The 11,213-nt window shown below is 60.4% G+C and overlaps 1 protein-coding gene across 1 annotated transcript in view; it reads right to left on the bottom strand.

The window, feature by feature from the left end:
* Positions 1 to 9,047: 9,047 nt before the first annotated feature.
* Positions 9,048 to 11,213, bottom strand: part of SLC6A11 (solute carrier family 6 member 11) — an 83,997-nt gene continuing 81,831 nt past the window's right edge. Inside the window, exon 14 of the mRNA XM_037522781.1 lies at positions 9,048 to 9,994. Within this exon, the coding sequence (XP_037378678.1) occupies positions 9,842 to 9,994 (153 nt within the window). The 3' untranslated portion in view covers positions 9,048 to 9,841. The remainder of the gene's footprint in view (positions 9,995 to 11,213) is intronic.

Genomic DNA, 11,213 nt, shown 5'->3' with positions numbered 1-11,213 from the left:
CAGTCAAGAACTCCCTGGGGGATTCTGAACAGGCAGGTCAGGAATGGGCCCCGGGCCCTGGATTTCTTAGGAGTCTGGTGGAATGGGGGCCCATTTTCAGGCAGGACCTGACGTGAACATAGACATTCTAGATGGGAGTCCAAGTCACCAGGTGTCCATCTGTCCCTGCCTGGGTTGATTTCCCCAAATTGGGAGACCAGGGAACAAAATGACAGAACTCTGTGGAACCCGAGGGAATTTGCTCTCTGAGCCCAGGCCTCCTGAAAGGCTGAGGCTGACTGCCCAGGGCCACGTGCTCATGCCAGGGATGTGGGAGGGGGTGTTTTGCAGCTGCTGCTCTGAACACTCCCCAAGTCCCCATCTGGACAGGAAACTCAGCCTCTGGGCTGAGAGGTGGGGGTGCAGGGGGCAGGCATGGGCTCCCCACGCATCTGAGCCTGGCACACAGTAGGCCCTCAACATATCGCAGTGAGGGCCTCCTGTTGCCCGGAAGCTGACCCATCCTCCAGTCTATTCTCTCGCCTGTGCCCTGCTCTCCGCCCGCCACCCCAGACCCCTTGCCAGGCCTTCCCACCTGTCTAGCCTCCACCAGGGCTGCCTCCTGCTCGTCACCCTCCAGGAGCTCCGCTCCTGCCCGGGCTTGCATTTGCTCCGTCCTCTGGCTGCTGCTCTCTGCTCCCCCTGGCTGGACCCTTCTCCTGGGTGCGTCCTTGAGACTGACCTTGCTGGACCCTCCTTCAGGAGCATCCCACCCCCAGCCTGAAGATTCATTGGCCCAGGCCCTTGCTCTCTTCCGCACAGGCATCATCGTCATTTTAGTTGCCGACTGATGGGTTTGTCAGGGTGCGCACCCCGAGAGGCAAGAAGCTCGCAAGGGACATGGCGGTTGGCTCGCGGTAGGTGCTCAGCGAAATCCTGTTCTACCCCACGCTCTCAAACCCGTGCTTCTGGCTGATGACCTTCTTCCTGCTCCAGGCTCACGGCCACTTCCGTGACAAAGGCAGGTAAGGCCGACATAACCACGGTGAAAAGGCGACTTTAACAGGATGTGAGTGAGGTCTGCAGGCGCTGGTTCTGGGGCGAGCCCAAGCGCATCCAAACAGAAGCCAGATGAGACGAAGTCCTCCGTCCCGCCTGGAGGCAGCAAGAGTCACACAGCCAGAGGGGGCAGCCACAGGGCCGCTCCCCACCCCCAGCAAGGCCCCCAGCCCCTCCCTGTGTCAGGAACAAGCTGCCCAGTCCTGGGTCCAGCTGAACACTGCTCCCCTGTGCTTAGTCTTGGGGTGTCTACAGGGCCCTGCTCTGGTCGCCAGGCTGCTTCCGGAGGCCCTAGGGCTTCCTGCCCAGCAGAGGACCTCCGGTGTCCCGGTGGCTGGGCCTGGAACGATCATGCTTGAGATGAGAAGATAAGAAGACCGTGGAAAATTTCAGAGGGAAAAACCCCCAATATGGGTTCTCTAAGGAAAATGTGTGTGTGTGTGTGTGTCTGTATAAGGGAACCCCTTGTTCAAACCCTGCTACATCTCTGGAGTCTGAGGTTCAGACAGGTGAAGGAGCTTGCCTGTAGCCACAGCAAGACAGCTCAGAGCCAAGAACTGAGGTTTTCTGGCTCCCAGACCCCATGTGCATTTCGTTCCTCTGGGCCTCAGTTTCCCCATCTGTAAAATGAGCAGGCAGGAGCAGATTAGAGGTAATTAACGAGTTTCCCTTTCATGCCAGCTCTGATCTACCGTAGAACGTCCTGTCCACTGTGTCAAGAATTCTCAGGCCAAGGCTGGCTCTTGGCGAGAATGGGCATGGATTGGCAAGGTCTGTCCTAACCCAGAACTGGGATCAGTGTTCATGTTGTGTGTCGACTTCCTAAGAGTCCTGCCAGCCCTGCTTTTTGGTACTGCCGTGAGGTAAACTTGTCACAGTCCCCACACCCCTCTGAGCTCCGGTTCTCACTGGCCCGGCCTGGGAGCTCTTCCATAGGCCTCCTTGGAGGACGAAGCTGCTGCTCAGCCTCCCTCTACGCATCCTCTGCTGCAGGGAGCAGCTGTTGCCTAGCAACAGGGTGGGTGCTCCAGGGGTCTGCAGGATCCCAGAATCTGGGCTAACATCTGCTTGTAGCCTACCTCCCACACATGGGCCTTGGAGACGCCACAGCAGCCCCATGTGGGTCCCCCGAGTTTGGACCTAGCACCATTTCATATTTTGGAAAATGTGTGTGACATATTTTGAGGGGCCACTCACCTGAGCTCAGGCCCTGGCCCTGCTAGATGTGCAGAGGACTTGGGGCTGCGGCTGCATCTCTCTGAGGCTGGTTTTGTCTGCTCACTGGAGTAAATCTCCCTGAACTGACCAGTGGCCACATTACGGTGAGTCTTCACCTTGGAGCTCCCCATTATTGAGGGGTCAGATGCTGGCCCAGCTGTGCACCCCACCCAGACATCCAACAGGACACAGGTCAGTCCCTGAGCACCACCGTGTCCTGCCAGGTGTGACGCACTACGCACCCATTAGCTCATGGACTCTTCACAAGCCTTGGAGGTAGAAACGAGCTTCCCATGTCACACATGGGGAAACTGAGGCCTGGAGAGTCAGGTGACTGGTCCAGGGTCATACAGAGCCTCTGTGCGTGACCCTCCCCCTGACAAGGCCTCCCCTACTTGCCCCGTGGTTCTGTGTCCCATGGTTCTGTGTCCTCACACCTCAGCAGGCTGCCCCCGCCCCCCGTGGCTGTTCTCTGCATAGGGACACCTGAGGACGCCTGGGCCCATGTCTCCCTCCCCTTCTGTTCCCTAGAGACCCTAACATTGGAGCCCATCCCCCAACAGGGGTGGAGGGGCTTTGGAACCACCCGGTAACAGCAGAGGTCAAGTGTCCGTCTGGCCTGTCCACATCCGGGAGGTCATCCCCACAGGCCGTTGGCAGAAACCTGTGCCCTGGCCCTGCCCTTGCAGCCTCGCTGGGGCCCTGGGCTGGGTGACCAGAGGTCCAGGTCTGGTAAACAGATGGGAGTGGGGGGCTGCACACATGGACAGGGCCAAGGTCATCAGACAGGAGGGATGAGAAGGTGTGAAATGAGGGGGCAGCAGGAATACGCAGGGGACGCAGCCTGAGGGGGTGTGAGGGAGACGCGACGGGGTGGAGCAGGGGCAGCCGCATCGGGCAACAAGAACAGGGGGGTAGGGAAAAGGTCGGGGAGGCTGGAGCGAGCAGGGGGTCTCAGGAGGGGACTGGACTGCACGCCGCAGTCCCTGGGGGCTGCACATGCCCCCGGCGAGGAGTGGGGCCCACCAGTCCACTTCCCAGGGCTGCTGGGGCCCAGGGGCCACATGGGAAACTGGAGGAGATCCCAGCGCCTGCCGGAGCTCCGGATCGCGCTGCTGCCACGGCGTGTGTGCAGACTGGGCACGGGCGTGTGTGCAGACTGCTCGGGGCCCTGGGGGCCGGGGCCGGAGCCCGGTCTCCGCTCTCCCCGCTGCTCCCCGCACCCCGGGAGCGCAGACTCCCCTGGTCCTGGAGCTTCACAGGAAGCTCTCCTAGGTGGGAAGCAGAGGGGCTCTAGGTCAGCCCGGCCCAGGCAGACGTCCCTCCACGACGGCCTTCCAGGCGGATGCCGGGAGCTGCCCGCGTCCTCCCCGGCGCAGGCGCTCACTGCCCGCGGGGCAGCCCAGCGGGGCACGGACTGGAGGCCCACCTGAGGGCAGAGCAGATAGGCCTCGCGGATGGGTGGGTTGGGGGTGGGGAGGGTGTCTGGCTGGTGCCACACCCACCCTCTGCTAAATCACTGGTTCCTGCACCCGCCACAGGCCTGTTGACCTCGGGTCTCTGCGGACTCTGTATTTCCAAGTGATTCCAAGAATGAGGCCGTCCACCAAGGCAATGGCCTAGAGTTTGGGGCGCCCTGAACAGTCCCCCCATGTTGCACAGGAAGAAACAGACCCCGGGAGGGAGAAGTTCCCCGGCTCCCACGGCGCCAGCTCGGCAGGAGTGAGCAGCACTACGGTCCGATACCCAGCACCTCTGCTCCAGGGCTCCCCGCACCGCCAAGGGCCCGGATCAGCCTGCGGGATGGTGGGGAGCACTGGCTGCCCCTGACACACCCTGGGTTCAAATCCTGAGGGCCCATTTCCTAGTTGGGGGGCAGGACAAGTCCCCTTACCTCTGCAGGATCCTCGCCTCAGGTGGACACAAAATGGCGCCTCGAAAGGGGACCCGGGGCAGACAGTGAGCCCGGGCTGCCCGGTGAGGGGGGCCCTGGTTAGTAAAGCCGCATCCCCCGGCCAAGGGCAGCCTCAAGTACAGGCGGGGACAGGAGCTCAGGGAGCTCGTGTGTGCACACGCATGTGTGGGTGTGCGTACGTGCGTGGGTGTGGTGGGGTGACCGGGAGTGCGGCTTGCCCTGGCCACAACCGCACCGCCCCCACAGGCCCTGGCCGCGCCTCCAGGCCCCCCACCCCGGTGGCCCTCTCCTTGATTTTGTCCTCCACTGAGTGCAGTGGAGGCAGGCGGGGCCGGGCACCCCCAAAGCCCAGGGGTGGACAGGCAGAGCACCGAGCACCCTCCACCTGTCTGGTGGCCCCTGGGTGCCGGCCTGGGCCGCGGTCGGTGGGTGCGGGAGCAAATACTCCCCACGCAGCCTGGGCGGGGGCTGGGCGCGCGCCACAATCAAGGCGCAATCAGCGCTCATCAGCGCGTTCTTGAAATAGACCCAACTGGCTGGGGGAAGCGGGCCCGGGTTGTATAGCGGCAATCAGAGGGAGGCAATTTTAGATCCGCGGGAACAAGAGCTCTTTGTCCACACGCAGGGCCTCTGCCGAGCTGCGCGGAGCCCACGGCGCTGGGGAGATAAAAACACTCCCTCGGCTGCAGCTGCCCAGGCCCAGGAAGGGGGGCGTGCAGGCCGTGGGTCCAGCTGCCTCCAGGGCGGAGGGTAAACTCTTTTGAACCTTGGCTGGGCACCTACTGTGTGCTGGGTCCTGCTGTGCTGAGAGGAGGGCTGCATTGTGCAGGGGAGGCTCCGAGGAGCCGGCTTTGCCTTAGGTCCCCCTGCTGACAGGGGTGGCGCTGGGCGGAATCCGGCGGGGACTCCAAGGGCGCCTGCTCCGTTCATGGCAGGTGGGCAGGGCGGGGGCGGGTGGGAATCACCAGGCCTCGGGAGACCTTATCCCAGGTAAGACCCGACACCCTGATGGAACGCCCAGGCCCTGCCAGCAACTGTGGGCCTGAGGATCAAGTGGCATGGGGCAAACTGAGGCTGAGGAGGGGTTGCTGGAGGTGTACCCCCTCCTCTGATTTCCTTTTGGGGTGTTAATTCTCCAGCAGAGTGTCCGGGAGCACAGACAGGTGTAGCGGGCCCATGGGTGTGGGCACTAGGGGTGGGAACTGGGGGCAGCAGGTCAGGCAGGAGGCCACAGCAGGGCTGGAGGAAGGTCCAGGGCAGCGCTGCAGATAGATTTGAGAGAACCGAGGACACTGGCTGATGGATGGAATGTGGGGAGCGAGGAGGCCTCACACCTGTCGTCCTTGACTTCTCAAGCACCCTTGGCCTCCTCCAGTCCATTCTGTGGTCTGACTCCACGTCAGCATGTGCTCCACCTGAGCTCCCCCTGGCCCAGGCATCATCTCGCCTGCATTACCACAGCCTCCCCCTGGTCTCCCTGCTTCCACCCAAGCTCCACACAGGAGCCAGAGTCTCCCCTCTGCTCCCAGCCTCCTGGGGTTCCTCACCTCACACTTGAATCAGCCTCCCAGACCCCGCAGGCGCCCACACCTCTCTTACCTCCCCTACGCTCCTCCCTTGCTCATTCTGCTTCAGCCACCCTGGCCTCTGTCACTGGGAACTCTCCTGATGCCTCACCTCAGGACCCTTGCATGTGCCATTCGTCTACCCGGAAAGCTCTTCCCCAAGATAGCCGCAGACTCCTCGCGCGTTCTCAGTGAGCCCCCGACCGTCCTATTAAAAATTCAACCCCCCCCCACCCCGAACTCCCAGCCCTCTTTATGGTTCAGCTCCACTTTGATTTTAGCCAGACTGACTAACCCCTTTTGCCACACTATATATTTTTAGTTTTTAAAATGTGCATCACCTTGTTCTCCCACTAGAATGTAGGCTCCTGGAGGCCAGGGTCATAGGGGGTGCCCCATCAGCATTTGCTGAAGGAAGGGATTGGATGATGGTGCCCTTTACTGAGGTGGGAAGAGACCGGTGGATGTTGGGGTGGATGAATTCAATTAGGAAACGGAGTCTGAAGTGCCCCAAACGGACACCCGAAAGGCAGCACTGAGAAGGCGGTCAGATCTGAAAACATACTCAAGTTTCCTCATCTGTAAAATTGGCCTCACTTCAATGGGTGTGTGGGGGCGAGGGGTCCGCTGACATACCAGGGTGCACACAGTCCGCCTTCTCACAGGGTGGCTTCCTTCACTCCTTTGCAAAGCGGCAACAAGCTGTTTGAGACATGCTGGAGACTGCTGGAAGCCCATGAATGCTGTGGGTAATTATACCACCCAGAGGGGTGTCCTGCTCCATCGTTTCTCCCTCACCCTGAGGTCCAGCTCCCGGGTCCCAGACCACCCCCCACCTTCCAGCCAGCCTCCCAGTGGTGTGGGGATGATTTTTAAAAATAACTTTATTGATTTTACTTTTTAGAATATAAAAGCAATAAATGCTCTTTGTTTGAGAAAAAAATAGATCATACAGAAAAAGAGAAAAACAAAACCAGCCCAAACCTTGTCACCCAGAGGTAATCATCACCTGCATTCCCACGGTGGGCCTCCTCCTTTTGTTCTGTGTTTATGCCCAAGTGGGCTGTGGGCAGGACTCCAGGATGGATGGAGAGGCAGGGGCTGGGTGAGGGCGGCAGCGCGCGAGCGAGGCCGGGCCTGGGAGACTGCCTGCTCCTCACACCTTACACGCCTGCAGATTCATCTGACCGCCCCCCATGGAAAATTTAATAACCTGGTTTCCAGTAACCACTTTTCTGTCTAGTTGGAGCTCTATGAACCAATGCCATTTACCACCCTCTCATTTACTCCCCAGGATGACGGAAAGTGAGAGGCCCTGAGAGGAGCCCCATGTTGCAGACAAGGAAACTGAGGCCCAGGGAGGCAGAGCGACTGTCCGAGGCCCCTCTGACCGTGGTCCCTAGAGGACAGGTCACGAGAACCACAGTGCACGCGTGGACACTGGGGTGTGCGCCTCGGTCTCGTTTCGGCCTCTCGGTGACTCCGTTGGAAGGAGCTCACCCCTCCATGTGCACAGATGAGGACACTGAGGTCGGCGAGGGGAAGTCACTCTCCTGAGGTCATACAGCTAGTGGGGGGCGGGCATGAACACTGAGCTCTGTGTGCTGCAGACCGGAGCTAGGCTTGGGGGGAGGCAGTGAAAAGGGTGAACTGTAGAATTTTTTTCAAGAACCCTGTTGTCCCTCAGCTGCCCCCCCACCCCCCACCCCGGGCTCAGCATGACCTCCCTGGGCAGAGCTGGACCCCAGGGAGGGGCTTGGGCCTCGCCGCAGCGCCACCTGCTGTCTGAACTGCTGCGGCGGCGGCCCTGTGGGCCCGGGAGGCCTGGGGCAAGGGCGGGATGAGGGAGGGAGGCTCCTTCCTCCAGCCAGACCCACCCCACAGCCCCCCAGAACATCAGGGACTCTGGTTTGACAGACCTGCCCCCCACTCCGCTGTCTGTGCCATATGGGGCAGGTTCCTCCCCCGGGTGCCTCCATTTCCCTTATCTGTAAAGCGGGGAGCAACGGGGGAAGGGTCGACTTTATGGGGCTGTTTCTCATCCGCCAGCGCCTGTTGGGGCTGCAGCCCTCGAGCCTGGCCGAGAGGGCTCCGGGGGTCGCCGGGGGACGCCGGGAATGCGCCCCGGACCACAGGAACAGCCACAGATAGTTTGTTCATTCCTTTAATATTTAAAAATGAGTAAGCAGACAATCGTGTGCCCTTGGGATACCCAATAAAAACGTTCATTCTGCAAAACAGTACAACCTTTTTCGTTTTTTAATAATACTGTAAATATCTCAGAAAGGATGTATTGTTTCTAATGAATATCAAAAAAGTCACCACAACCCGGCCCCACGTCTCCCTCCCCACCCCCGAGTTACCCAAATACTAGTAGGAAATTACAAAATCCCAAAGGACAGGAGCCCCCGCCGCCCTGCCCTCGAGCAGTGATGAGCGGGTCAAGGGCAGCGCCGCGCACGGGCCCGAGGCAGGGGCCGGAGCGGCTAGGGTGGGCAGCCGGTAGCAGCAGCAGCAGCGGGACCCTCCTGGGCCTGTCGGGAGAGGAGCAGACGAGGACGGACACGAGCAGGGGCTCCCAGGGGGGTCTTCCTGGGTCCCTGGGATCAGACATGGGGGAGGGGGGTAGGCCAGAGGTCAGAGGCCCAGCTGTGCGTGCATAAGAGGGCCCAGAACCAGCGTCCCCAGGCCCCAGGGGGCGCTGGGTACCCCTCTGAGCAAACTCAGGCTTCAGTCCAGGTTGGCCGGAGCAGAGAGGCTGGGAGTTTGGAAACTTTTGGGTGAATCAGACACGTGGGTTCATCACAGCAAAGTAAGCCTGAGTTTCCACCCAATACAACTGGGAACATACAGAAGAGGATAAAGGTGGTGCATTCCCTGCCCTCAAATAACTCAGCATCCGAGGCAGAGGCTGGATGTCAGATCCGATGAGGAAGGAGAAAGATGAGGTGGACAGGCCGCAGCAGCAGCCGCCCTGCCAGGCCTCAGGCCGGCAAGGAGGGAGGGTCTCCCCTACAGTAAGGGCCGAGGGTGGGCCCCCTGGCAAGGGAGGTGGTGGGATGGCTCCCCCAAAAAGGGTAGGAAGAAGCCTCCTAGAAGGCTCTGCTGGTGATAGGAAGAACAGGGAGGAGACTGAGCAGGGCAGGTGCTGGAGAGACAGGAGGGCCAGGGACGGTGAGAGGGAGGAGGTGGCAGGGGAGGGGACCAGCTCCAGGTCCCCGGGGTCTCGGATGCAGACTCCAGGCAGAGGCAGGACAGCCACAGGAGAACAGAAGCTGCTTCCCGACCACGGCCAAGCCAGCCCCAGGCCCCCGCAGCCAGCCCCCGGCCCCCGCAGCCAGCACCTCGAGGCTGCAGAGGCGGAGCTGAGGGTGGGAGCGGAGACAGGACAGAGGGGTGACTGCGTGAGTTTTCAGGAGAACCCAAGCCCCAGGGCAGGTCTGCAGGCCAGGGGGCGTGGAGGGACAGAGGGTCCTGGAGAGCTGCTCCGAGAGCTGCCGACCCAGTCCTCCCACTTGGGAGATGGGAAAACTGTCTGGGGTCGGAGAGGGGGTGCCCAAGGTCACTTAGTGGGAGAGGGCGGAGGAGCCCCTAGTTGGTGGGACTTTCTCTTCGACACAGCCTTGCCGTCTGCAAACCCGCTGCTGGGAGGTGGGGCTGGTGGAGGGAGGGTTTGGAGGAGCCAGTCCTGGGGGGTGAGGAAGGGGGGAGGCTGCAAGGGGGGGGCAAGCCCGGGACGCGGAATGGCGCGCTCCGAGGCTGCCGAGGAGGCCAGGCCTGGCTCCCGCCCCGCCCGCGCCACAGCCCGAATATCAAAGTTTGCCATATGATACAGTTCTTCCTAAGCCCTAGAAAACACTGGTTAAAAGCGTGGGAGCACAAGGGGGTGCTGCTAGTCACTGTACAGTATTATCTCTCGTAGTGTTACTTCCAGAGAACGGGGGGCGAGGCGGGGCCTGTGACTTCAAGCCAGGGTGGGCACGGCCACTGTAAAATTAACTTGTTAATAAACCCCGTGCGGGTCGGCGCGCGGCTACCGTTAGGTGAAGTGGGTGTCCCAGGGAGTCCTGTGCACACGGGAGGCGGCGGTCCCCCGGCGGCCGGCTCAGAAGTGCGTCTCCTTCTCTGTGATGGTGGCAATGGACCCATCGCCCTTGAGTTTGGCGTCACAGTCATTAACCATCACCGTCCGTGGGCCTGTCCCAAGCTTGCCCCGCATTTTCAGATCGGCGCTGGGGATCGTCAACCTCCGGAGCTTCTAGACGGTGGGAGAGGAGGGAGGGCCGTCTGAGAGGCCCGCCAGGGTCGGGTGCTTTCTCGCCCTCTCCCGCCCCGCATGGAGGCCCGGGCCCCAGCTTGACCGAAGATGCTGGGGATCCAGGGGCAGAGACCAGATCCTGCCGCGGGTGTGTCCAGTCCGGCAGAGGGAAGAGGGGACCGGAGCACCGCAGTGCACCTGCTCTACACCCAAAGGCTGCGTGCCCTCGGGCAAGTTGCTTCCCCTTTCTGTGCTTCAGGTGCCTCACCTGTGAAATGGCGACAATGGGAGCCTCCACCTCCCCGGCTTGCTTGCATGGAATGTAATGCCCCAGTGTTTGTAAACTGCTGGCAACAGTGTCAGGCACCCGGCAAACAGTTTGCTAAGCCAGCGAGAAACCGACTCCAACCATCTGATCCACCAGCAGGCGGGCAGGAGAGTAAACAGAGGATGTGCTCGGCAGTAAGACGTGGGATCCACGCTGTTGCCTGCAGGCCACGCCCACAAGCTCTGGAGAGGAAATGTCCAGAACCCGCAAAGGCATGGGCAGGAGGGGTGACGCCAGGTGGGCATGGGGACCTCACTAGGGTGGTGGGCGTGTCCTGAAACTGGTCTATGGGGTGATGGCCTGACACGGAAAGTTACTCATAGAGTCATACACCAACAGAGGCGAGGGCTATGATACATAAAACAGACTACAATGACGCTGTTTTAAAAAAATTTGGTACCCACGATGGAACACAGTATGGCATCTTCTCCAAAAATCAGCAATCGAACCACATGATCCTGCAATTCTGGGTTGTTATCTGAAGAAGTGGAAACACTAACCTAAAAGCTATCTGCACCCCCATTTCAATGTGGCATAACCATCCACCAAGACACAGAAGCTAAGCAGCTCAGGTGCCACAGACGGGTGAAAGAAATCAGATTGCTATAGCTCCACCCCTCTCTGTCCCTGGAATGTTGTTCGGCCACAAAAAAGAAGGCGATCTTGCCATTTGCAACAACGCGGGTGGACCTTGAAGACATTCAACTAGGTGGAAGAAGTCAGAGAAATACTGTATGATCTCACTTACATGTGGAATTAAAAAAAAAAAAATGCAAGGGACTCCCTGGTGGCACAGGGGGTTAAGACGCAACCTATGAAGCAGCCACTGCAGCATGGGTTCAATACCCCCCCAGGGAGCTACCCACATGGCACAGCAGACCTCTCCTGACT

This window comes from Talpa occidentalis, unplaced genomic scaffold, assembly GCF_014898055.3.
Source record: "Talpa occidentalis isolate TD23 unplaced genomic scaffold, MPIMG_talOcc4v2.1 talOcc4.10, whole genome shotgun sequence".
NCBI classification, from domain to species: Eukaryota; Metazoa; Chordata; class Mammalia; order Eulipotyphla; family Talpidae; genus Talpa; species Talpa occidentalis.
The sequence above is the reverse complement of the archived record's forward strand: the minus strand, read 5'-3'. Positions and strand labels throughout refer to the sequence as shown.